Source organism: Ischnura elegans, chromosome 7, assembly GCF_921293095.1.
Source record: "Ischnura elegans chromosome 7, ioIscEleg1.1, whole genome shotgun sequence".
In the NCBI taxonomy this organism is placed as follows: Eukaryota; Metazoa; Arthropoda; class Insecta; order Odonata; family Coenagrionidae; genus Ischnura; species Ischnura elegans.
Window position 1 is genome coordinate 15,981,842 of NC_060252.1, and position 27,837 is coordinate 16,009,678.

A 27,837-nucleotide genomic window follows, 5' to 3' on the forward strand; every position below is an offset into this window, starting at 1 on the left:
ATATTTGGTATTTCGAATTTCCCTCCGAGGAAGCAAAGAACAGTCAATATTTAAAAAAGATAAATGCATCAGGATTAAGTGCTAAATAAAACTATAAATCTTGAAAGAGGGTATAAGACAGTGCATATGTATTCCATTCTTTTATTCGAACTTTTCCGGAATATTTCTTGGTGAAATACTTTCGGAGTTTATTTGTTTTCACCTCGCGCAAGTGCAAGAGTTCTCCGCCAGAGGTATCAGCATCGACTGTTGTTGGTAAAGTCGACAGTTGTCGTTCAGTTACGTTCGGGGAAACGTGTGTCTGGCGAGTATTCGTGGAGTTTTTATATTATCGTGTTTTGTTTATGAATACTCTGTGTTTGTGAAAAGTATTAATGGCGAAGACGTTAAATGTTGCGTCTTTAGTTCTTTGTGTGAGTAATGAAGAAGGTGAGTGAAGTTGAATTATAAACATGCATCATGTCCGTTGACTTCAATGTTTTGACTGTGAAAGTATTGTTTTTATTTTGTTTCGGGACTGAAATACATTTTCATGTAATAATATAACAATTAAAACTATGTAAACGTTACTTGCATCTAATTTAAAAGACTCACATAACTCAAGTACTTCTTCAATTTCCATTTTTACGGCGGGAAAACTTCAAACCTGACTTTCAAGTTTTGATATTTTGTTCGAAAGACGTGCGTATTGACTTTCATTTACTATTAGCGCTATATGTTCACCATTTTCTTTGAAGTGGAGTTTATGGAACTCTACTTTCGGAAGAGCCAGTGGAGTCCGCCTTCGGTGGTGTGGCGGAAATGCTGCTCCTGTTTTTACCTGCCAATTGTATGATTGCATTTATGTCTTACATGTGATAATGTATTGCATTTATGTGTTACAGATGATCAATGATGATGTCAGGGAGTGGAGAGAAGACATCCGAGTGTGCCACCTACTTGTTTCCTGTGACCACGGTCGCAAATCCTCCCGGGGATGGAACTGTTTCAAGTCCTCCGGATACTGTTCGGAAATGCGATGCTATCATGGTGGCATCGTCTTCGCACGAAGCCCTCCCTGTGTCCGCTCGTTCGTTGGATGGTCCAGCATCGGTTACAGAGGTGGCACATACCCCCATTCGCCCTCACACTGCTGCCTTACCAGTGTCGACAAGCAACAGCCTTCCCCGAAACATTCCTCACGGTCGGGGACACATTCGAAGTGCAAGTCACGGATCTCAGTCATCTTCGGCGGCAAGCAGCCTTCTTACCTACGGTGACCAAAGTATTACTGTGCCGGTGATACCTTCCTCGTCACTCCCTTCAGCTAGCAGCCTCAGCAGGCCGTCGTCGGCCCTTAAAAAAGGGCATCAGAGAGCCCTCTCCCATGGCAGTAGTAGTACTTGTACCGGTGGAATTCTCCAGCGAGGACGCCTGGCTGGATCCCGCACGGATTTCATCCTTCCCCCTGGTCATCGAGATGACCTCCCGCCATCCGCAACGTCGTCAGGCAGGCAATTCCCTCGTCATCTCCGACAGCCATCCCGTGGATCCGAGTCGTTGTTTCCCCACGGTGGAGGACACTCGAGGCAAGCCTCGCGTTCCGAGTCGATTTACACCCTCAGACAGACAAGCAATGCGGGACTTTTCGCGTCCGTGCCTTTCTTGACCACCCTGTGGAATGGTGGTAGCATCCTCTTCTGGCGGAGGTGGCGAGGAAGTCAGGCACCTACGTCTGCCGATGCTACCATCGCTTCGGTGGAGACTGGCGCTTTGCCTCCCGCCTCCAGTGGTGTGCCTTCTGGTCTAGCCGGAGCCTCAGGGAGTTCTCAGGATGCTGGCTCTGCGAATACTGGAAAGAGATCTTCGCGGCGCCGCACGGTGGTGCCGAACCACCTCGTCTCGCCGGACACCCCCGTCAAAAGACATCCCAATCGTGCTTTCCCGACGAACAGGATCAGGACCACTAAATATACTCTTCTGTCGTTCCTGCCGAAGAATCTCTTCGAGCAGTTTCATAGGATGGCCAATTTATATTTTCTGTTCATTGTGCTTCTCAACTGGTTTCCCGCTATTAACGCATTCGGCAAGGAAGTGGCCATGATCCCTGTTGCGTTCGTTCTTGGTGTCACTGCGATCAAGGATATGTTTGAGGACCGCCGTCGACACGCTAGTGACAAGAGGATCAACAATTCAACTTGCAGGGTGTACAAAAGGTAAGATTCCTCTCATGTGATACTTCTTATTGTACTGCGTTCGATTCTAACGCTGTCCAAGGCACGTTTTAATTGATTTTCCCAAGGACTTACCTATTCATTACTTAGAGAGAAACGCTGACATTAAAGTATCCCAACGCCACTGCGATCCGAATGTTGTGAATTTTTTTCTGTAATTTCAGGGGGCTATGCATCACATTTATTCCCCCCTCTCCGGTTTCTCCTTCTCAAACTCCTGAGAATTTTGTTGGAGCGTTTTTTTTTATATTATTTCGAGTAAAGTGAGTTGATATGTCGTACCTATATTCGTTTTGACATATTTTATTTTAGATTCCCCAAACTCCTTCATCTAATGAGCACTTTTCTGCGTGCTTTCTCTATAACGAATCGACCTTATGAAGGAATACTCCGTAAGTATTGTTCGTAATAATGGCTATCGCTCTCACTTACCCCAGTACCTTCACGTCCTCTGAGAAGTAGTTCAAATTTCTGCGCTGTCTTATTTGAATATCCGTGAGATGGCTGGTTACAGTTATTATCATACAATCACTTCGCCGCCGTGGGTCAGCCGTGTCTTTTCTTTCCGACCGTTATCCTCCACCTCCTGCACTCACGGAGAGAATTTTTAATGAGCTCAAAGAGAAGGGTCGTCCACTGACGTAATAAGTGCTCCCTAATTCCTTTTTTTTGCTGCGAATCATCTTTCCATAGGCGTACACGTTTCTTGTGCGTTAGTTTACTACTTCCCTAGGCTTCTTCAGATTTACGATCTCATCTTGTTTGAAAATAATGACGGGAAAATTTTGATGTTTCCGGGTATAAATTACCAATTCCTACAGGCACCTGTTGGAATTCTCAGTTTCGGATTCTCGAAAAGTTAAGGCGTTGTATAATGTGTTGGAATTTTTGGAGTTCCAATGAGACGATAAATTGTTCCCAACATTACGGACATTACTTATATCTCTACTTGAAGTTTGTTCGATTATGACTCTAAAAATTGTCATCTAACTCAATCCTGTGGGACCATTCTCTCAATATTTCAAACATTGGTCATAGTTTGTCTTATACTTAAAATGTCGTATGCCCGTTAAGTGATGATACATTTGAAGAGATCATGAAACGAATGCATGTAGTGTTTTTCTGATGGAAAGGGCTTCTTATGCATTAAAAATGTATTTTCACAGTGGCCACAGGCGGTTTTTTGTTTAAGTATCCTCCGTTTTATTTACTGAGTAGAATTGAATTCCATGTGGGACTATGATGATGGACGCAACCATTTGCTAGACCATTTGTCCAATTCCCATTTTGATTTCCTATTAACTAACTTCTGACGAGTAGAGAATTTCATCGTGAGAACTTCGTAGCTCTAGGCACTCACCCGGAGATTTTAACTATGGATCCTTCGGTCGCTGGGTCCTACTTGATGCCGCCTACTCAGTTGATGTTTGGTGCGCGAATCTTCTGCTGTCGTGGCTTCGCATCCGATTTCCGGGTAGTATAAAGCATGCATTTATTTTCTATTAATTCCGATTGACTTTTTCAATTTCCTTCTTTGTTCCCGAATTTCCTTGATTAAATTAGTATTATTCCCTATTTGTCAGGCATTTTCCTCCACCCTTTTGAGAATAACATTTACTTCCTTGCAAAAAATGACTGCGAGGAAAATGCTCGAATTATTGAGGAATCCGACATGAGTATATCTCGTGAGCGCTTGTCTGCAAGATATCTGATTTCCATTTTTCGTTAGCTTGCGTCTTACTACCTTTCTCCTCCTCAAAATTCCTCACGAAATACTTTTGAGCTCTCTTTAGGGGCACCCGTGAAAGAATTCCATTCCGAGATACGTGTCGTCGCGTCTCGATCGACGAATTTATGGGATGAACTTGCAAGACGATCAGTCATCATCTTCTCCTAACAACCTCAAAGGTGTTTGACGAGTGTATGGATTTTCAGCAATAGCAATACGCCACATGTTTACTTCACCTTCTCATGTGATAAAAAAACAGGTCAGCCGATGCGTGTCTCCTGAAAATGCTGATTTAGAATCCCTCTCTTCTTATGCGGCGAATTTATATGTTAAAGAATCCCACTAACCTGTGTTTCGTTTTTTTTATGTTAACGGTTTCCCGGACGCAAGTATTGCGAGCCTCGCACAATTCTTTTGACGTGGCGGAGAAAGAGGTCAACGTCGGCCTCACTTCACTCTCCGTTGAAATTATGGTAACGGTCTGATGCAAATGATGCTGATATTCCAAGTGAGCGTATTCCAAACGAATCTCCAGTGACCCAGTTTGTTATATTATTGCATGATCGAACAGCATGTAGGCCATTTGTTGGGGGAATGCTTAGAGCATCTAAGAGATCTCCTAGTTACTCTAAGCATTCCCATACGTTCTGGAGATACCATGTGGTTCATGATCATCCAGTTCGGTGAAGCAGAAATTTATGTGATTAACTATGATTTCCTGCTCTGATCTAGTTTACACAAGAAACTGTTGTGTAATCTTCAGTTCAGCGAAAAAATTATTTCCCGCAAAAAATTGTCAAATGAAAGCATATAACTTATGATATAAGCATTGGCGCTAGTGTTGTATAAAACTATTAGCGTGACACTGAATTTTCTCCTCCACTGGCGTTATATTCGATTCGCTTCTCTGCCGCCTACGAGATTATGTAAAGCAGCGCTCATGGCCGAGAACACGGTGAAGATCACTATGTCGATTTCTAAATGTAGTGACATAATCTCTTGTAAAGTCACGGCTTCGCATTTTAGTGGTTGTTTATGTTTTCCTCTATTCAAATAGCTTCTTACTTATCCCTCGGGGCCCAAGCATCTTGGGGATTTTAATGGTGGGAATCTTCAGGGTTGCCTTATAGCGAATACAATGCCTATTTGGAGGAAGTGGGATTTTGCAAATGGATAAATTTTACGCTTTTAATGATCTCCAATGAGCCAGGTAAAGTTATTTTTCCTTTCATGCACATGATACGCTGCGATTTACCTCTAGGGTGTATGTCGGGGGGTTTGTATTTCTCCTCAGCTGTGTGCTATCACTATTGCACGTACAATTCCGCGGCTCAGGTTTGTCATCAAGCAGCATTTCACAATTATTCCGCTCCCTATTACCGTACTTAGTCCCAGATTATGGCGATCATGAATAGCGAAGTCCAAAAACAAACAACTAAGTAATTAGACTGTGATACGAAATGCCATTTTTATGTCGTTGTGGATTCTGTGGACGTATTTTATTACTCTCAGGAAGAAGGAGTTGTTGAATCTCGGTTCTTAACAGCCTCGCGTTGTTCTCGGCGTTTTATTTCCTCGCGTTGTGTCGGCAGATTTCGAGGAGGAATAAGTTCTAAATTTTGATTCTCCAATCCGATTCCGCGGGGCAGTCGTGGATTGTTGTGTTTGGCTGCGGCGCGGTGGACTACCAGTCGCCTCGTAAATGGACCTCGGTTGCCTCACCCGTCTCGGACTGCGAAGAAACCGGTTTGGGGCCACGATAGCTGACGCTGCCGTTTCTTCCGGCTGCTCTCTTGATTCTCGAAACCTGCCAACCCATCTGCCTCCCTCGCCTCTATCTTTCCCGAAGTTGGATTGCGACTCTGCTCGAGAGACTACTGTTCAATTCCTCCTAATATGTAGATGAGGAGTTTTTCGCTAATCATTGACACCAGCGTTCAGTGTGTGCTGTTACGTTCTGCGTTTGATTCCATCTTGTCTTACTCCCGGGAAATATAATTTTATTATTGAACTTTCGGATTATATTATGCCAGCTGTATCCAACGTCATGGTCGTTGCCAGAGAAGAAATGCGGGGGGGGGGGGGGGGGGGTTTGAGGAGGAAGTGTTCTCTTGATGGGGTTCATTTGTAGGTGGTACATCGAAGACCATTTCACTACGAAATTTCAGGAGGAAGGGGGAACCAATATGAACCCTTAGATCCCATTGGAAAACTTTTGATCGAAGCTTTTCTAATCTTTTTGCCTGGTTGTGGCGTCACAACTTTTTTCATCTATTTGGGGTCGATGACTTTGCTCAGTTCTTTTGGTAGTAATTTGGGTGTTTGCCGGAAGTAGGGAGGAAAATTTAGTGTGTATGAAGTCCTCTCATTCTTTGTTTTTCAGTACAAGTTCTGATGATATTTTTGTCTCCAAGACGTCCACACGATAGTCCTCATGGGTTTAATGGATGAAAGCGTTTGCTTTGCAGCGCGTCAAAAAAGGCTATGTGATCTACTATAAATTTGTGAGAATTTTCCGAATGAAAATAATTTTTTTTTGAAAATGGTGAATATTATATTCAAGTTTCATTTTATCGTGTTAATTCATTGGGACGTGTGGTATTTCTCCTGAATTTAATATTGCCGCATGCGATAATGTGAGTATTTTCCTTTCTTCCGTTGTACTTAGGTTTTATTATTGAACTCCACGAAGGATTATACCAAATGGCGGGAGGTCTCCTTCCGCGGTGCCATTTGTAGACGATCACTGGGAGAAGTTTCACGGTAAATCCCGGGGTGCGAAGGAAGTTTGTTAGGTCTTCGGGAGCGACTGTGATTCGGTTTCTCCGGTTGCCTCATCCACGAAGTCCCGCCGACGCGTTGTTGCTACGATCAGAGGGTTGGAAAGTCTGGGAGGAATTTTGATTTTACTATCACAATTGGATTCGACGTGACCCCATGTGTTTTTCCTCGTGGAGTTTTTGCTATGTTATAATGAGTCGGCTCGCTTCTTGCGATTCCCAGAGGGCGCAGTAGTGCTTTTGCGTTGAAAACTTTGGCTTATGTAAAGAATGAGAGTTCCTTATTAATGTTCTGATGGTGACAGAAGTTTTAATTTTGATTTCATTTTATATTTTTAATGGCGAATGCCTTTTTGACTTTTTTGGCGAAGAAAGCCAAATGCGTGAGTGTTTGCGAAAATAGGGCGAATACGTTATTATTCGCGAATCCAAGTTTTTAACTGAGAAGTAAAATAATTATATCGTCGTAAAACTAATTTAATAATATGAGTTAGAGATTAACACATCGTTTTTAATGTTATTCATGTAATCCATTTGTACGTAATTAAGAAAATTTATCGTTGCTATAAATATTAAAGCGGAAAGAAACTGCGTGATGCGGTATGCACACCCACTCATTCATCCAATGTGTCCAAGCCTGTATCCCCCTCCTTCTTGCTCATTTTTTCGTGTGATAGACGTACGGTCAATTTAGACTGCACGCTTATTTATTCATTTAATTATGTAGTTGTTTTATGGCCGGTTAATTAATGTTTTTTTAACGTGCAAAAGCTTGAAAAAATCGTCTTGGTTTAATGTAATCTCCGAAATTTAAGATTTTAATTTTAATGTTATGTCATTCATTAAAATGGCAGTTGGACACCGTGACATACGGTTATATCGAAACTCTCTCTGTTAGTGGTTTTTATTTGAAGGAAACTTTGTGGATGTGTAGTGGATGTACGCACGATTTTCACCGAAAAAAAAACAGGTTTGCGATTTTTTCCTCCTCCCGTTTCCATGCCGTTTAATTTGAAGCGGGCGAGAGAGGGGGTTGTTGATAAGGACGCGTGTGTCCCCCCCACGCTGGTGCAGGGGCATCCCCTCCAGTCGTGACTCGCCTCCCCCCTTAGTGGTTGAGAGTCCCTTGATTTTTCTCCACTCCGTTTCTGCATCCTCAGTGCCGTTTCTCCCTCTCGGCCGTGGTTGCTATGCCGTCCGTAGAAGGAAGTCTCACGATCGATGGTACGCGCGAGCACAAAAGGGTTGAATGGAAAGAGTGGAGGGTTGGTTGCAAGAGTCGGTTGGCTACATGAGCGCGCGGCGGGGAGGTTGGAGACTGCTCGTTGAGGGGGATGGGTGGGTGGCAGGTGATGCGGGGGTGAGGTGAGCATTGTTGAAGAGTGGTGCTCGAAACGTCCGCAAGGGGGAGGTGTTTTTTATCCGCACCCAGCAACACCCACGGGTGGTTTTTCGTGTGCTCGTGAAAACGCACGATTTTTACTCCATTCATCGTCTTTAACTGTCAACAATCCTTACATTCAATAGAAATTTCTGGTGTAACTTGGTGGAATTTATACTTTCTGTGTTGAACCAAGGAGAAAAACTTTGTACCCTTTCACAGGATTATTAAATTTTCATTGGTTTCGTCGAACAATCGACATCTGATGAAGCCATGGTCGTGAGATAAAGTAATCCTGCGAGAGTGTGCAAAGTCTTTTCTTGTAGTTTCAAAATGAATCCTGAGAATTTTATTACACAGAATCCACTCAATTCTCCAATCAGCTATCAATTCCCAATTATTCTAGCCTTTCACCCGAAGGTATTTTTTATAATACACATCCTTCATTACCTGTTCTATCTATTTTACACGAGTTCTTCCTTACGTTGTTTCCATGTATCTGTCCCTCGACGATCGCCTTCGTTTGTCCGTCACGCTTCAAAATGTGGACCATTAAGTCTCCCGCCTTTCTACTGTTATTGTTTATAATGCCCTTGGAACCACCTATGGGGTGTGAAAACGTGAGTATATAAGTTCGATAACGGGAAGGTTCAGAAATTTATTCTTCCCGTGAATGATAAAACACCATTACAGACTTCTCTGCGAAGTAAAAATTGGTCTTCTGTTTTACAGTTTAGAACTAAGTTATTTCTTTGCTATTATCGTGAAATAATATGCCATATAGGACTAAATAATCGATGGGTATATAGCATTATTGCAGGCCCTAAGTGTGTGATTTATGCTCCTCGGGGCCAAAATGCTTTCTTAGGCAGCAGAATAATTAGTGTTTCCTTGGTGAAAGCTAACCCATGCCACGTAGTTGCACGTCCATTTTTGGGAGCTACCCACATGTTGGTGGGTGCATGTTGGGGAAAAGTACCCCCTGCCCTACACCCTAAAGGTGGCTCGCTGTGCTTCATCTAGATGTAGAGAGTTCCCATTATTTCCCCTCGAAATCCAAATACGGGCGTCGTGATTCTTTTCTCTCCCAATTCTTTCTTTCCTCTTTCCTTTATTTTTTTTCTCTCCGGGAGACGCATTAGCGTAATTGGGTGCTGTTCACGATGTCTCGCTGACGTCCGAGATGTTGCTATTTGAGCTTTAGTTGCCTTATCGTGTCTAAGACTATTGAAGGTTTGTGAGGGATGGACCGCTTGTCTCATGGTTTAGAAAATTGTCTTTGGCGAAATGTTCTCATATTTTAATACTGAGGTGTCATATGAGTCTTGAATACATTTCTTAGCTACTGGTTAGGTCTTTCCTCCTTCCGTCGACGATCGTAAGATTTTCCTACTTTGAAGTATTAAGTTTTCTGTGGGGATCTTTCTGCGGACGAGCTCAAGCATGTGGTCTAGTTTTGGACTTCATGGAGTATTTCGTTTTTGATTGTCCCGAACGGACATTCTCCGATTCATCGCATATGCTTACAATAAGTTCCCGAAAACATGCATTTTTCGACCTGTCTTACTGCGTAGGGTTTTATTTGGTATGGCTTATCAGTCGGTGTGTAGTAATAAATATCATGTATTGTGGAATCAAGGGTAACCCGTTTTCAGATCTTTGCCGTACTCACTATCTTTTGGTTTTCTTATACTCTTCATATTCCTTATTCATGGCATGGGTGCTGCGCAATATACGGGCAGCATATCGTTCCAGCATTTAAGCAGGTGGTGAATCTTGTGTTTTGGAATAACGTATTCACTAAGCGGCTCGGATTGCTGTGAGCCATTTTTCACGGCGTAGTCCCAGAATTCGGCTTTTGAATTGTCTTCTGGGCCGATGTCAGATCCAACTGCCTGGATTCGTATCTGTGCATTTTCGCTCCCGACTGTGTCAGCTGCCCCTCTTCTTCCCCTCACTTTGAATGTGAATCCGTCGTGCAACAGGTCACCAGTCGATGGAAGGTTATTTTTAGCATTGCTCTTGTGGATAAAGGTTTCGACGTGCTCCTATATCCCGTGTCGGAGTGTAGGCATTCTGAGAGCATGTCAGATTTTAAGGCCGTAGGCCAGCCGCATTGCTCAATGAATTTTTCATATGTTCAACTTAAATTTTCGCAATTAATTAAGTGGCGGTCAGCGCGTAGTCGCTAAACTTTGCGTATCCCGCAATAGGATAGTTTCCTTCATCAAAGAAAACGAAAGGCATTGATGGTGATTTGTTACCCACCATTAGTGTATTCATAATATACAAATTATTTGGTTTTAGAAAACCCAGTTTAGGCGAATGGCAATGATCAATTTTTCTCCTCATTTGAATAAGGCCAGATTGGCGCCCATGCGATGCCACTCGACGTGACGTCACAGGGACCTAGTTTCTATACGAGTAGATAGGAGTTTTATATCGTCTGAGATTACCAATGCATGCATGAGGCACAATGCTAAGGGAAACATGTCTTAATTATCACCTATTAAAACTGGCTATGGTCGGAAAGTTTCCTTCGTTTGATAAGGTATTAATAATTGTTTTTTAAGCCAAGCGCTACCTACTAGCAGGGTACTCTACCTCACTTTGCGACAGCGGGAACCAGAATGACGTCACACGGGCTTTTCCCGGCATTCATACTTTGCCGTCGCGTTTTCGCGCGCTTGAAAATTTTCACTTTTCATTTAATTGCGAAAAATAGATATCATCATTTAAAAATCTAAAAGTGTGAAATGCGAACTCCAGGAGTAATAATCTTTCGATTTAGGCAATAAAAAAATGAAAGGAAACCACCCTATTATAAGCAACGCGCCGCATTCTCCCTGTGATACGCGATTTTTTTACTCAAGAGTGGGCCTCTCGCTGCAGTTTATGGTTAGTTTAACGAAAAGTCTTGTGGTTGCAATATTGGTACGTGTCGATTGTGCTTGAGCATTATTTTGTTTACATTTTCAGTAAAATATATAATTTTGTCTGCTTTATAAAATACCTATTTGGACAGTCGCTGTTCACAATTACTTCCTTCGAATTAATGTTTTGCATTTTTTTTAATGCTGTTCAATCGTAGTGCCACTTTAATTTTTCCGTACAGTCCTCTGGTTTTCCATATTTCCTGGTCTTTGTTATACCTTTTATAATTTCCCTGTTTTTGTTTTTTTTCTTGGAATTCATTTCCATCCCATTTCCTTACCTTTTCAGCTGCGATTCGTTAATTGTTTCTAAACTTAAGTCTTTATTTTTGACGACATTTTTCCTTGTTCTGATTATGCGTTACGTTGTATAGGATTCCTCAAGCATAAATATCCCTTCATAGTGGAGTCGATGATGCCAAGGTTCACGCTGTGGTTATCGTGGGAGAGAGAGGGATGCTTCCTTCCACATCCGTCGTCGCCTCTCGTGAACTTTTGGCTCGTGCTTTTTCTTGCTCATTCAGACGTGAACGACTCCCGTTACCCGGAGAGCTTGCATCGCGGCAGTCCCTCACCTCCAAGTAGCTTGAACTCGGTCCGTTACAGGTGGCTGCCAGTGAGGATAAGTCATGTGTCTTCACGTACTTCCTTTAAATGCATATTTTCCCTACCTGGGGGAAACAAAATCTTTATAGCTTATGGTCTGCCCAGAATCTTTATCTGCGTATGTAAAAAATGAATTGAATAGGTTACTCGTGACTATTAAATTCACCAATGTTCTACCTTACACTACGAAAATTAATATACTTGCCTCCCGGTGCGAAATATTGCCTTTATTAATTGAGTCTTTATTTTGATTTTGTTGTATTTGTGGCATTAGTGGAGGTACTTCTTACCAATTGAGGGAATGACAGTGGCCCTAATCTAAGCAGCTGCTTTCTGCAGTCTACGTTTAACGGAGCTTTATTTGGTACAAAGGAGGATAAATAAAATGGCTATTGCGATCGGATTTTTAGGGGTTTGACATTTTATGAGCAAGTAATCAATGTCTTTATTTCATGCAGTCTTTGAGGTACGCGTGCGTTTCCGCTCTCATCGTTGCCTTAGAATAATTAAGGGCAAAATAGTCTCAAGAGTGATTCAACGGTGCTGTTCGTGGAGCCGTCATGTTCGTGCGGTGGCGATTAAGGTGATGAGGTGTCCCGTTTGCGACGCGCTGATCCACTTCCACTCTGTGCTACTATAATAATCTCTCCGGAAATGGGTATGGCTTGTCAGTTTCATGGCGACAAACCTCGGCCACCCTCCCACTTCTGCCGATCCCTTCTCTTTGCCCTCGTTTTCCATTTCTCTTCCCATTCGCTTTCATCTTGCGCTCTGCGAATGTGATGAAGTGTCAATGAGCGATTGGCCTGCTTTCGACGTTCATCTCCATTCACCTTCGTCTCTTTGGTAATCTGAGATGCAAGGGTTGCTCCGTTAACATATAATGCGGTCAGTAATTTTTACTTCTTAGTTGGTACCACTTTTCGATTTTATTGTTTCTACTGGCATGAAAATTTCTGGAAGAGCGGGTGTTTTATTTTTATTTGTCATTGTGTCTGTATTTAGACTTATTTTATGAGATAAAAACTTTTATAATTTGTATCCCTCCGAGTAATTTTTTGTGCTTGCCTTGCCTAATCTTCGCAAGTTTGGGTTCAGGTTGTTCGTCCCCCATGTTTGCGTTCGATTTAGCATTTTCAAAAAAAATAAATACCCCCGCATCAACGGAAGTGGAATCAAATTAAGTCCGAAAGCGTTTTATTGTCCTGTAGTCTAATTTTCCTTCTCGCTGCTGGCGTTTTATGAGGGGGAATGTGTTCGATTAAAAAATAAATATCTAAATATGCAGTTCTCCCCTTTCCGTATTAATTTATGGCCGTGATATTTTTAAAATGGCGTTTTTTTCTAATTAAATTTTCACTCTACTTCTTTTGGTCTTTTTGGCCCGTGCGGAGAGGAGCTAATTAGTCTCCTTTTTATGCCCTCTGCAATCTTGGAATGCATTGCGATGGCATCAAGCGAGGGAAAGTAGTGCTCATTTGTTTGAAATTAGCGCTTGGCGGCGGCCTTCCTCTCGCTTCCCTGCCTTGGCGCACGCCGCCCGTCGCTATGGCGACCGCGTGAGAGGGCGCGAATTGTTAGCGCCCACCTCGATTGGGGTCAATGGGTTGTCATTCGTCTCTGGCCCTCGTTTATCCTCTAACTCCCATTTGCCGAAGACCTCATCATCGATGGATGAGAGGGGAGAATTCTGCTCCAGGGATCGCCTCTTACTCTCCCCGAGTGTGTTTTCATCCTCGGGAGACGTTTTGACATCTCCATGTATCACAATCTTGGAATTTTGTCTAAGTGGCTCAAAATAGTTCGCATAAGAACTAGAGAAATGGATTTGGTCGTGTTGGTCGAGACTTGTGTGGCATCTTGAAGGGATGATGTGTTTAATTTATGGGTGGCATGGGATCTTTCCTTTGAATTTCGGATTCAACTGTCGAGAACGGGGTAGTTGATAGATGCCATAAGTAATTTACGACTTTTATTTTATAGAGGCGTGAACAATCCCGTCTTTCTTTATTTGGGTTGTGCCGTAGTTTGGTTGAAATGTAGAACAGCTCTGTTCCCGAAACCTCAATATTTGCTCGGTGAATTTGTTCCTAAAAATATTGATATAAGATCCCAGCAAGTACAGTGTCAGTGTTGGCATACCTACCGTTTTAATATCATAGTCAAGTGATAGCATTTCATGATTGTTGTTTCCTATGGTCGTTTTTGTGCGTTGCTTAAAATTTTTTATTTTCTTTCCAAAATTAATTCGAATGCAGTTTCATATCACTTACTCATGTGGCTTGCCGTCTCACTCGTTTAATTTGTTGCCTCTCTCTTTTGTTACGCTTCCATTTCATTCGTGGAGTACTATTCTCAGAGTCACGAATGGTGTGACCCAATTCTTTTAAAAAATAATCCAACTATTTTGCTGTTTCCCTTCACGATTTAAGCGGCAGTAATCGTGCTGAGAAACAATTAGTGCTTGATTATGAATGACTATGGTGCTAATATCTTCCATCGAGCATTTGAAAAATAGGTAATTGTGCTCGCCACCATTCCTGTCAGAAGTAAATTTAAAAAATCACTCGCTGTGATTCAATCTTGCGGTAGCCTTTTTCTCGCGTTACTCAGCGGGCTGTTATTGCGAATACGTGCATAGTGTGATGATAACATTGCATCTGCCATTGTCAACCTGTTATCGATGGATTACAATGGAGTTACTACAGTTAAACGACATGCCTTTGTCGCATGGTGATCGATTGAGCCACGATGAACTCCTCAGGTGTCGAGTATGATTTGTATGCAGGTGGTGATTGATGACGTCTAATTTCCCCGTACCATTAAAAGGCCCTTCTAAGACTCACCACAGTTCGTTTACGGCATGGATCTCTTGTCTTTATTCTTCTCGCCTGTTGTGAGAATGCAGGTCACGATCGTTTTTCTGTATCGCGTTGAGAGACATTGTGTGTCGATTATCAATTTTTAATTGTGTCTGTGCGTTATGGGTGCGCCGTTGTATAAAATTTTTGCTCTCCGTGCTGCTTTTCAGTGGCGTGCACTACTTGATTTTTCAGTGCTGTAATGTTAGCCAAAACATTAAGACACAGCCGGAGGCAATTCACGCCGTGAATGGCTTGAGGCTATTTTAATCATCGATATAGTTGTTTTGGCGGTTGTTTTCTCCAAGGATAGTCCCATTACCTATATCTAGGTGCCATTAGGCTTTAGAATCCTAGCCATATGAGATTTAGATGACAGGTCCGGAAACTCGTCGAAGAGACTGCTTCTGCGGCGTATTTATGGAGATGTAGTTTTTTTTGGCAGAATTATCGACGGCAATATTGCAAAATATTCAGAGAACGTAGTATGCGCTTTTCCGTTACATGACCTTGCATTGTTCGCTTTCTATTTTATAACTAGTCAATGAGTAGTTCATAATGCCGAAATGGAGCCGATTAATTTCGCTGTCGTATGTCCGGAGGTATTTCGCGACCCGTCTACCTTAAGTAAAATTATACTAGATGTTCTTAGGGAAATAATTAAGCATCTGATGATTGTCTACCTCGAAAGTTGGAGGGTATTTGAATTGAAGCCCGTTAAAGTTCTTTCCGTCGGGCGCCGGGGAGCATATGCAATCGCCAAACATCTACATGCTATCCTGCGAACTACCGCAAGGGCGCAAATAGGAGAGAGAGGGATACATACCTACCAAATGAAGGAAAGGATTTGGAAGATAAGAAATGACGAGAAGAACATTTTTGACTTTTATTTATTTATGGGTGCCTTTTTATGTAGCATAGTTTGAGTGGTAGGGGTTAGGGTTTAGTTACGGGTTTGGGGGTACGATAGTGTATGTTTTTATTTTGTTTCAAGAACCTTTTCCATGGGAGTATTTTATTGTTGCGAGAGTAACTGTTATACGTGTTCCCCTGAAAATTGCTTTGCGTAAGAAGTTCGAAAATAAATATTGGCAAATGTCTTGCGTCTTCACTTCTCATTTCATAAATATCCTCGTGATAAAATCATTCGTGATAAAAACATTCGATTGAATTATAATATTTTTTCGCTTTCTAAATCCTGTTTATCTTCCGGGCTACTGCAGTTGAAATTAATACAGCTTAGCATCTTTTACAGAATTTTTACTGTCGTGCATGTGGCTTGCTTTTTCATTATGAAAACCATGTAGTGATTACAGCGATACTTAGTGGAAATCCATTGTCACAGAAAAGTGAATTAACTTTGCAAATTTTATGTCCTTACAATGATATTTATAATAACAATAAAAGTACATTTTTTCGTGTTTTCTCGGTACAATACGTGTAGAAAGTTTCATTGCCTGGAATTCATCTGGGTCTACAAATTTACTTTCGGGAAACGGTGAGCATTCGTTATTATAATTACTTAATTGAGTGTAATTTTGAGAATTTTAATTTCTTTTTTGTACTTGCCTATTAAGGTGTCAACTTAAATAGTCAACTGAAATTCTTCGTCTCGACTCCTGCCTTTCTTCGCCTAGGTCGGAAGCATTTAATTATTCTGTGTATGCTTTAAGTTTTATTTTCTTCAAAATTGGAGTTCCCCAAGGACAAGAGTGGCACCATCAAGTTTGTTTGTGTTATACGTAGGAATTTTAGTTTCGCACCTGCAGTCCTAGATGTGATTCCCTTTGCTGGACTCGCGTGGATTTTCCCCTGGAGGGGGTCCCCTCCACAGATGAGCAGTGCGCGCGCGGCATCGACCCTCCCGGCCGTGATTGGGCCGTGCATTCGCGCGCGCGTGTCCTGCCACCTGTTGTGCCCCCCCCCCTTTTCCATTCTCCCCGATGTCCCGGAATGGCCGCTTACGTCACGCCCCGCAATGACCTCATATCTTGCCTTTCTCTCGCCCTCTCAACCTCCCCGCTGCGTTTTTATTCATCGAACTTTTATCCTCTTCTTTAGGAGCAGCATTTTATTAAGCTCAAAATACGGAGTTTCCACAGCTTCTCGAATAAATTAAATAATACTTGTGTTTGGGGTAATGGATTCAATTGCTCACCACACTGGGTAGTAATGCACGAAATTTTGCTTTCTGTAGGGTATTATAATCATAGAAACCTGAGAATTCGATAATTATACGAACAAATTATTAATTTTAATAAATTAGAGATCCCAATGATTATATCTTTATATAATTGTATTAAAATAGTTGATGACTCTGTTTCAAACTAGTAGGATTGCTGCAATTCCATTATTTTTTAAATATTTTTATGGTTCTGTAGGGGTTTTTTTATCCCCCTTATCCTCTCCATTCTTACGCCACTGACTGAAAGTATAATGTAGATTTTGAGGACTCCCTGACTTCCCCTCCCCCCCTCCGCCCCGCTCTCCTTTTGTGATGGACGCGTGGCCGCAGATATCCGTTGCCCACGCCCTCCGCGACCTCGCGATTCGTCACCGCCCGGGGCCAGTTGCCACGCGAACACTGCTTTTGCCGACGCCCGCCATTCCGCCTTCGATTCCCTTTTGGGTGGTGCACCGCGGTGCCCACCTTCACATTTTTGGCATTTGATTACACTGGACAGCCAAAACTTTTCGCCTGAAATCAAAACAAAATAGACCAATTTTTACGTATTTTTTTTAGCGCGAAATCGAACAGTTGCCATGAAAAATCTGTGCCACGCGCAATTTTCCAATCTTTTGAAACGCCCAACGCTCACTGTCCACTCTCCATGTTGTCACTTTTGCACCTCGACGAGCGTTACGTCACTGCTAGGCCGTACGGAAAGCGTCACGCGGATGTTAAACAAATGAAGCTGGTGTCTGGCACGTACTCGGAGGCAGCGCGTTTGGCTAAGATTGCTTGAGCAATTGAGAACATCATATCAGTACCCCAATATACTTCCAGGAAACGATAAATTAAGAGAGATATTTTGCCGAACGGATAAGTAGAGGATTTCCTTTTTCTCGCGGACAAAAACGGCCTTAACTAAATGCTAGGCGTAAATTCCTTAGAACATTTAATTTTTGTTCGTTAAGGGCTAGTGTCATAACACCTCTGCCTACTGAGGCGGCTTGCGGGGTAGTGTGAAGGCGTAGATTCGCTGTTTGGCCATGTCACTACATAATCTGATTGGCGTCTGGGACGAAGTTGCCCCTCCAGTGGCCGTGAACCACAACGGAAACTGAGCTCTTAGCCGTTTTTACGGTTTTAATTACGCTGGACGGCCAAAAAGTTTCGTCTGAAATCAAAATGAAATAGATCAATTTTAATGTATTTTTTGGCGCTGAATCAAAAAGTGGCCTTGAATAAGCTCTGCCACGTGAAGTTTTCAAAATTTTGAAACATCCTCTGTTTTAAAAGGAATGCTCGAAGTGGGCATCAATTACCGCAATGTAGATTTAAATAGATCTGTTTTCCTTAGTTTTCTGTATCCTCCGTACCGTGATATTTAAAAATGGGTGTAGTAAAGTATTGGAGTGATGAATCTATTTTATTCAATTAGCCTCGGTTATACCCCATCGTAGAAATGTCACTACATCCTAGATGTCTAAAATCAATAGATGAAAAACCTAGATAATGTACCTTGGTGGCATCCCTGTTCATGCTTAGCTCTTACTTCCCCACCTTCCGTGATTTGGAGATGTTCACGCGCGTGGCAAATTTTAAGTTTTTTTTTATACAGAGATGGATGCCGTGATGGCAGCCTATGTCGTTTGTGGGATGGCAGGTGCCTGCCGATTTACTGTATTTTTATTCGTGTTGCAAAATCTCCGTCGACCAATGTTTTCATCGTTCGAGCGAAGGAATCATGTTGATGGTTTCAATGGTGGAACGGTTTAATTTCAATGACAATTACTAAGCTGCACTCTCGCTTACATTTGACGTAATGGCGGCTTCCTATCCGTCTGTGGTTACCAATGATGCGCGGCTGTTGCGTCTCGAGCGGGATGAGTGAGGGGTTATCGGCAAAAATTATGGCGTGATTCCCAGTCCGGTTCAGACACTTGTTTTCTCTCTTGCAAGGTCGGTCACTTTATTTTCGCTGCAGTCAGTATGACAAGAATTCATTGGCGCGTGCTACTCCCTCTCCTCGACGTTTGATCATGCCTGACTTCGCAAGCAACTGTCGTCGATTCGTAATTCATTTGGCCCTTCCCCCAACGTACCGTCAGCGTTTAACTACCATTCCTAACACAGTTCTTCTATGATTTCTTTTCATTTTTGGTCGTGTATACTACCTACGACAATATATATTCTCTTGGCATTGATTTCGCTACTAGTATTTTCGTCTGCATTAGCGATAGCGACGGACATTCAAAGCTTTTGAATTATAATTGATGTTTTCTATTGAGATTTTTTTCCTTCGTGTGGTTTTACGCGTCAGAATTGATAGGTTATTATTCATCTTGGATATTCATAATTGGCAACAGTAGATTCCTGTTGATATAATTTGTCTCCGTAATGGTGCGAAGTTGTTTTTCGGTATGATATAATTCTTATCCTTTACTATTTATGAGCTTAACTTTGGTACAGTTCTTATTTCTATTTTTCTGGTGTTTATGAAGGTTTTGCAACTCCCAATAATTCAGAAGTTCTACGTTGCGTAAGGTAAAGGACGGTGATGCGAGCAGTCATTAAATAATATTCTATTTACGTCTTACTTTAAGAGGCTTTATGTTGAAGAGGTCATCTTGGGTCGTCCGCTATAATACGTATTTCCTTTCTCTACTAAGCTTTTGGCGCGCGAGTCGTGCTCTATTATCAGCATGGATCGCCTTTAAATCAAATCGACTCGATGAGAGAGTATTAGAGGGAATACTCTTCGTATCTAGCGCTAGTGTGTGAATCATGCCTAATGCGGTTTTTGGGTCGTGCATATGCATTGAATTATTGTTCTCTGTGGCGAGGAGCGCTTTCTATTAAAATAAGAGCGGTTCTTTCTACACCTTGCCCTCCGAGTGTGGCCGTTCCCCTCGCTTGCTGGGTTTCTGAAGCGTAATCTGTGAAACCCGTGGCGCCAACGCCTTACTCTCGAAAAGAGGCTACATTTTAAACCCTGTCGCTCTTATTGTGAGATTTTTTTACGGCCGGAAGGAGGCACGAGAGCGGATGACAGAAGGAGACAAATTTCGTGGCCTCAAACTTGGAGGCCGTTGCCCCTCGGGATATTCATAATTCTAATAGCGTGTATTATAACGTCCGTTACCTCTGCTGCATTATATATTACGCAAGCCCAGTTTAAGCTACTTGGGAAATTCCTCTGCCGAATTTCTCCACACCGTTACGACTGTATTCTTTGTGCGAGCATTCCACAGAGGAAAAATCATTCGCCTTGACCGGGATTCGAACCCGGATCCCTCGATTTCCGGCCGAGTGCTTTAGCCAGTTAAGCTACCGAGGCGTCATCCTCCCCTGTGGAAATTTTTGGACTGTGCCAGAGAAGGTTGTATGGACTGCTGAGCATATTATGCGACTAGCAGTCCCAAGTCGTGCGCATGGTGCCACAGCCATTTTTCGCACAATTTGTGCATTGCGGATGACACCGTAGAAATGATCACCGTGGCTAGTCCCGGTATACTTAAAAATGACTGTAATCTTCGCATAAATGAAACGATGTCGGATCAGTAATGTATGTATCAAGATTTAAATGTCATTACGAGGAATCCAAGCAGAACTTGGCGATAAACAGACGAGTGAGCGCTTGAGCGAATTAATTATTTTGTATCGCAAGTGCGGATGCAATATGAGTTATATCCATGTTCTATGTAATTTGAGAATAAAGTCTTTTTTTTATTAATACCGTGTACTCTCGTTTGAAATACATTCTCTACCCTACTCTAACGCTCTTGATAACAATGCACTCACTTTCTTGATTTCTCTATCGCTCGAAGAAGTGCGTACGTGAATAAATAATATAAATGACTCACAGGCAGGGGATCGCACCAGGGTAAATATTGCACGAGGGCGTAATAAAATCTATCTAATCTAACAAATCATCATATTCATCTGGTAAATTTCAGGAGAAATATTTTTTGCAAAATATTTTTCAAATTATGCAAGTAGTTAGTTTCTTTGCATTAGGACCCTCGGTGAGTTGGAAAGCTTATTACAAATGTCTTTTATGACCGTAGCTGGTGATGATTTTTACTTTCGAAGTTCGGTTACTCTGTGTCTCTCGTTCTTTCCATATTCTTTCCCCCCTAATTTTTTTCTAACCCTTAATAGCCTTGTCGTTTCACTCTCTGTCGCAATTTTTTTGTCTCGCCTTAAGGCCCCTACTACGAGCCACTTATGTTTGCCTTTTCCTAAGTGTATTACATTCTTCATTGTGCGGAAGAGGAGCGTTCCCTATATTTGCGAGAGCCAGGGCCATGTAGAATCATGCTTTTTGTTTTTTTTGCCACTCCCATGGCTGTATCTCATCATGCAGTATGTTGAATGTCCTTTCAAGGAAGTATTCCATTGTTAACCCTATCCTAAATATTTATGACCCATACATGGGCCCGTGTCGTGCGTGAGTCGGCATGGTGGAAGGTGTTTAGTGGTGCGGGTGAATCCCATCTTCCGTGATGGACACCTGTTGCGTGCGCCTCCTGCGATACTACTTCTTTTCGTCGCCAAGCGGCGGCACGGCACGGGAGGGGAATTGCTGGTGGGAGGGGAAGAAGGGAAACCCCCACCCCCCCTCCGTCGCCGTCAAAATGCAAACACCTTTCTCGTGCCGGAAGTCGTTTTGCTCTTGTTTTCGCTTCTCCACCCCCGCATTCCACCTCGGTCGACCGCAGCCACTTCCGCCGTGTCTGCCAAGGGTCGCTGTCGTCTGACCAGCTGAGATTCTCCCTCATGAATTAAAAGTGGAGAAATTCATGCCATCGTAAACACCAGACTCGGATGTTTCGTTTACACCTTCCGGCGAAGTTTAGGCAATGGGAGAATACGAAATGACTGCTTCTTGACTTGTCTATCGGAGTGAAAATGTCAGGGCCATTTTCCAGAACCTGACTCAACCTCTCAGTCTTCACTCTACTTCGGTGGTTCAGGTATCGTACTCAACGGAGTTTGAGTTCTATTTTAGATACTAAAGTTCGACTCAACTCCCTTTTAGTCACCAAGGGGACTGCATTAAAGGAGGCGTTTCGCGCGCATTTTATTCGGCGGTGCTACGAGGCAGCCGTATCTCGTTCAATGTGACTTTCGCCAGTAACCGTAGTGGAAGAGGTATTTTTTAGTTGACAGTCGTCGCACATGCGTGAAATGTGTAGTTTTTAAAATGATTTATTGGCTCACGTGCCGTGTATTTCCTACTGAAAAGTGGGTACAGATGACTGATTTCGCCGCGAGTGGCGATTTGAAATTGATTTAATGCGTGTGAAGCGACAATTTCAGCGGCGGACTACCTCTAATGTAATTTTAGTGGTGACAACGTTCAGTTAGCATTACTGGAGTGCAACTTCACACTTGGGAATATTTTTACGATGAATGTTTCATTTCAAAAGCGTGAGACGACGGCAGCGGACATTTTAGAATTTTTCAATTTTTAGTTGAGTTTGGACTAGACTTAATCAGTCGTTAAGTATGAAATCTGACCGAGCTTTCGGAATTGAGTAAGTTTTCCTGTCACTAATTTGCAAACGAGTCGAGTTTGATTGATGATCAGGACTTGAGTTCATCTCTGGAAGACAGCCCTTAGTCTATGTGTAACCTATGCCGGCCACGCGTGGCATTTGTTATGGGTTGAGGTGCTTCTTTAATCGATTGCAATTCACTTACACTTACTGGTTAAGAAAACAAATCATCGCTCGTTTTACCGGATTTGCGTTACTTCGTCGAATGATAATGTTTAGGAAGAATGGGTGATTTGTTATTCCTCACGTTTCCCTCATGGGAGTTATTATTTTTACCCATCATATATTGATACTTGCACTCAGGTGCCTGTGGGGTCCCAATTGCCACTAAAGTTAACCCTAAATTAAGTAAGTATATCCCAAAAGAATCCATGAATGCCGCGATAGAAAAACTATTTACGGATTATTACTAATTGGCTTATTATTTCGTAATAAGGGTATGAAATCAAATAAGCTGTCACTCTGCCACACGTTGGACGAGGTTTTAAATTGCATTGAAGTCATTTCTATTTTATAACGTCTGGAAATGACGTAAAATTCAGATGTAAAAACGAAACGTTTCTGTGGAAAATTTCTATTTTACTCATCTATTGGAAAATTACATGTTCACTTATCCACGATATTTAGAGAGTAAAAGTTCCAACCTCTCGACCGTGATGTTTTGTTTTATTTACTTTGGCTTCGTCGACCATACGTTTGTGGTAAATTAGCTTTCCACCCTCGATTCGCTCGTTGATTTGGACTCCGCTCCGTTCGCCACAATCGAGTTCGCATCGTGTCGCTTAGGCGTGGTGCGGATGTTGTAGTTATCGGCGCTGGCACCTGGTGTCGCGGTATCCGTGACGTTGCCCTGCACGCTTCCCCGCCCTCAGTCACGCTGCACGGCCCGGGCCCACAACCCGATATCCACCTGGTGACAGTTTCTGGAGCGTAAACTACGCTCGCAGGTCTGGGGCGGTGATCTTTATGGCCACCTGCCCAATCTGAATGCTTTCCCGTAAACACCTCCAGCTGAGTGGACTGGAGTGCGCCATGGACTGGAAGGTTTGCTCGTCTTCTCCTCCAATGGAATCTGACCTTTATTGTGGAGCATGGATGATTTGGTTGAGGACCTTTGATACTTGATGAGCTTCATTGGGCTCGATGGAGGACCTCCCTCCACCCATGCCGTTCTAATCCATCGACTGTGGTTATGGCCTCAGAGTAAATGTAAACAAGAAAGATATTTTCCTTTTGTGCGTACGACCAAGATTGAAATTGAAAAATCCCAGATCTCGTGATGTCACTCCTATCCCTAGGACCCTTCAGTGACGAAAGAAATCGCTGTTTGTCTGATTCCGACTATAGATCTAGTTTAAATGTTGTTTATTTTGATATACATTTTTATTACCTGTAAATTGTACTCCCACGATGAAATTGAGTGATCAGAATTTTAATTTAATCTACTCAAAGGTGTCTAACTTACTCCATTTTCTGTTATAACATGCATGCTAGAGGTTTTCAATTTATCCTTAGGTTTTGCCCTCTACGCAGCCACCGTGAGAAGTGCGCTTACATATTAATCATGAGTTGAGATGAATAATTGCCTGAGTAGGTCGAAAAATAGTTCATTACTGACTGAGCTATTAATTGCGAATATAGTTCACTCCTGAATATTGTAAGTTTTCAGTGTACAAGCGATACTTGGCTATGTTACTCTTCAAAACATTGCTCCGATCTAGAACTTTCACCGATTTTTAATGCATTAATTGCAAGAACCTTGTAAATCTAGGGAAATTTTAAAGTAAGTCAATATAATAACTTTATTTGAAAATAAAATAATTTGTTCTTGAACATTAATAAATGTAAATTTCGCGTAAATGATATTTTTTAGGAAAGAAAATAATTTATGTACCGATCCTGCGCCTCACCTCTATTGTGTCAATATGTATATGAAGATTTTGTATAGTGCATCGATACATTAAGTGTCTGCTCCCGCACCTATATCTCCGAGGTTAACTTTTACGTATTGGTAACTGGAATCATTCAATCAACATTATTGGGGCGCACCGTTTCGGAGTAGGCTTTCGGCTTTGATTCGTCATCACAGTGGGAATCTCCTCGGTCGAAATTGACTCGGTGCTAAGCCCGCCACGATCTTCGCATGGCAATCACTCATTTATTCCTCGGCCATATATATATCCTCATCGCACTATTAATACGCTTGCGGGCGTGAGATGTGAAAGGATGCCGAAAACATACTCCCTACAAGAGCGCCCATCTACCCCAGACGTACACCTGGCCCTCTCGGCAGCGAGTCTTCATCTCTACGGATAGCAGCATGTACTCGTTTGGCATTCCAACTTCGTCCCCTCTGCTCCACCCGCGCCCGACCCCCATCCGGGCGATTTAATTGGTGCGACGCGTGAGTTACGGCCTATAAAAAAGTAATTTGTTTTCGGTCGGTGCTGGTCCACTTAACTGGGGCCATCATTTCGCTTTCATCCTCCCTGCCTCTGGGTCTTTATCGCCAGAAACCAGACGTACTACGGCACTCCGTGCGATGTGCTACCCCTCACCTAATGCACCCTCTTTTTTTTCCCTCTCGGCAGTTTATCGGAAGTAGTGAGGCTGGAATTCCTCGTGTGGGGATAGGAGGGGACTGGATTTATTGAGCATGATGGGATCGTAGGGCCGTGAGGGAGCATTGCTGTTTCCTGTGGTCCAAATGGTTGAATGTCGTGATTGAGCGTGGGATCCTCTCGGGCCCTGGATTTTGCTATTTTCTCGCATGTACGATAGTATTGTTTAATCTAGCTACTTTAGGCCAATGAAGAAATTGAATTGAGATATGAAGGGGTATACTCACCGTTTTGCAATTGTTTCCCGTTATCCTGAAGTTTGAGCGAACACGTCAATAATTTTATTTTTATCTACATTAAAAGCTGGCAGTGTTTCATCATATCATAAAATCTAGGGGCTCCAAAATCTTCGGCTCTAGAGCCATGGCGGGAAGTCGCCATGATATTATTCTTATGCTTACCTCTGCATGTGGCGAATTCATCTTTTTATTTGAGTTCCCAATTTAAAAAGTTTCGCGGTGAGTCACCGTTGTCCTCTTACTTGTTCCCGTGACCCACTCTGCCACTTTGCTGAGTCGTGTGCCCTCTTCTCTTTTCCGGCCTTGCTTGAGGACAGTCAGCAAAACTATCGAATGTCCAGTGAAAGTTTCAAGGAAGTGCCGTGTTCGTGAAGGGACCCATTGGTGCCTTGGATTACATTTGCGCGTCGCGAGCGTTGTTCGAATTCTCAGGTGACGTTTCTGGAGCGTCGCGCAGGCTTTCATAATTATATATGTCATGCTGTGTTGGAGACTCTATTAAAGGCATTGCAGCTTCATGGTGCTAGTTAAATGATAGCAGTATTCATTTTTGTATTGTAAATAAGGAAAAACTCTTCATAAGGTTTTTTTCCTTGGTGTAAATTTATTTTTAGTCGTTGGAATACGGACTTGGTCAACGGATGCAGATGTGTCGCTTACAGCGGCACTTTGAAGAATTGACTGCGATAAAATGTACTTTTAAAAATGACTTCTCCGTTTGTGTGATCGTTATTTGATGAGGCATCTGGCTATTACCTTCTTCAGAATTTTCTTTTATCGCCGTGTCATCTATGTCCACTCGAATTTTTCGAATGGCTTTCCTTGGCGAAGCCAGACATTATCGTAACGTGCTGTGGGACAAACATTTATCACCGGAGAGTTCGTTTTTGTAGCTCTACCAGTCCGCCTAAATATCATTAGCCAACTTCCGTGCGGCCACAATAGACTAGATACGCTGTCGTTTCCCGTTCTGCTTTTATGAAGCAGGAAATTGGTTCTGATGTAACTCGCCGGGAGAAATCTGCTGCGGCGACAGTCGAGCATTTCTTTCTCCAAATCGAAATGAGTCGCTCCATTTCCTTTGCCAAACCTCATGCGTGTCTGCTTGTATTTGCCACATTTGCGTAGCACAGTATCTTTCTTTCTAAGTCGGAGTGCTCACATTCGATTCTACGCTTCACAGTCACAGATCAATGCTCTATTTCTGGAACTACTCTAAAATATTTTTTTTATTATTTAGTGTTTTAAATCCTATGAGTTATAACTTTAAATATGGAAGGGTAATTTGAGTGAGTTTCTATTAAAGCGATTGCTTGCTTGTCTGTGGAATTTTTTCACTTATGTAAGATGAGATACGTATGAGATGTATACTTTGTGCTGTGAATATTGCTGAGCAGCACCACGATTAAATTAAATACTTGGCACATAAATGTGGATACTTAGGAAATTTTGCAATTAAAATGTCCACTAGTTCATCCTAGGATTAAAAATAATTCAATGTCGGTCATATGTTGGTCTCGATGGGGTTTTTCAACCCCCACTCCCCCAATCCTGGCTATGTCCTTGTTTTAAACCTGGCGAAGTGAACCATGAAATTTCAAGTATTTTACGTTACTGAAAAGAAGCAATTAGGTAAATGTTCATTTTGAAATCAGTCGAAGCCTTAGACTTGAAGAAGACGTATTTTGTGTTAAAACACTACCTTTTGACCTCAAGTCCATACAACATTAGAGAATATGGAGGCTATGCATTAGGATGGTCCTTGAAGTTTTCTAATTTCTTTTAGGATGGCCCCTAGAATTGCTCCATTTGGTGAATGATATAACAACTACTTCAGGAACTAGCCTTGTAGTCGAATGAAATGGTATAATGAAGTCGATACTGATATAAAATGGTCGGGCATAAACCCCGGCCTTATAGATTATGTTCATGTGTCAGGCCTTAGGAAGATTGCACGAGGTTATATGGTTGGGTTTAGACATCATTTCACCTCCCCTCTTCATGGGAAAAGGTTTGAGGACACTATCCCTCTGGTTCAATATTGGATTCGTGATTTTCCCATCTGAGAGATAGCCGTTGCTTTCCACTCCTTTTTGTTCCTTAGACGACTCCCGATTTCCCCAGCCGTTGCTCTAATTACCCGCTTAGCCAAAGGTGGAGCCATGGAGGGAGAAAGAGGCCTGCTCTCAGTGCCACTAAATTGCTTCTCTCCGCGGCTCAGTTGCCGAAAAGTTCCGCTGAATGAGCCGCGTTGTCGCCGCTCCTCGGGGAAGCAATCATTCCTGGCGAATCCATCGTGGGATGGGCGGTGTGGAGATTGCTGCCCACGATTAGTCCACACAACTCCCGCTCTACTGATCTTTTTTTCGGAACGTCTTGCGTGGGCCAGTACATAGATCTACTGACAGCGGGAAATTTAACCGTTGAAGTTAAGAGAATATACACTTGGAGCAGTGGCGAAAACTATGGGGGGACGAGGGGAATAGATCCCCCCCCCCCAAAGCCTCAGAGGAATAAAAAAGTTATTTAAAACTATTGTTTAGTTTTGACGCTTAATAACTACGTCTGCTTAAAGTTAGAGATCATTTATTAATATCATGGCAGTGATACGGGTCACTGAATACCGACCGGTGACTAAGGAGCCAGGTACATTTAGGACCCCACGTTGCATGGGGGGTCGCCCCTGCCCAGACCACTCTATCCCCCCAAAGCATATTCCTAGTTACGCCGCTGACTTGGAGTATGC

The 27,837-nt window shown here is 42.6% G+C and overlaps 1 protein-coding gene across 2 annotated transcripts in view; it reads left to right on the plus strand.

The window, feature by feature from the left end:
* Positions 1-272: 272 nt before the first annotated feature.
* LOC124162881 (phospholipid-transporting ATPase VD) overlaps positions 273-27,837 on the plus strand; it is a 259,032-nt gene continuing 231,467 nt past the window's right edge. For both annotated transcript variants that reach the window (XM_046539574.1, XM_046539575.1), the window contains exons 1-2: positions 273-429; positions 885-2,195. In XM_046539574.1, the coding sequence (XP_046395530.1) occupies positions 892-2,195 (1,304 nt within the window). In that variant the 5' untranslated portion in view covers positions 273-429; positions 885-891. The remainder of the gene's footprint in view (positions 430-884; positions 2,196-27,837) is intronic.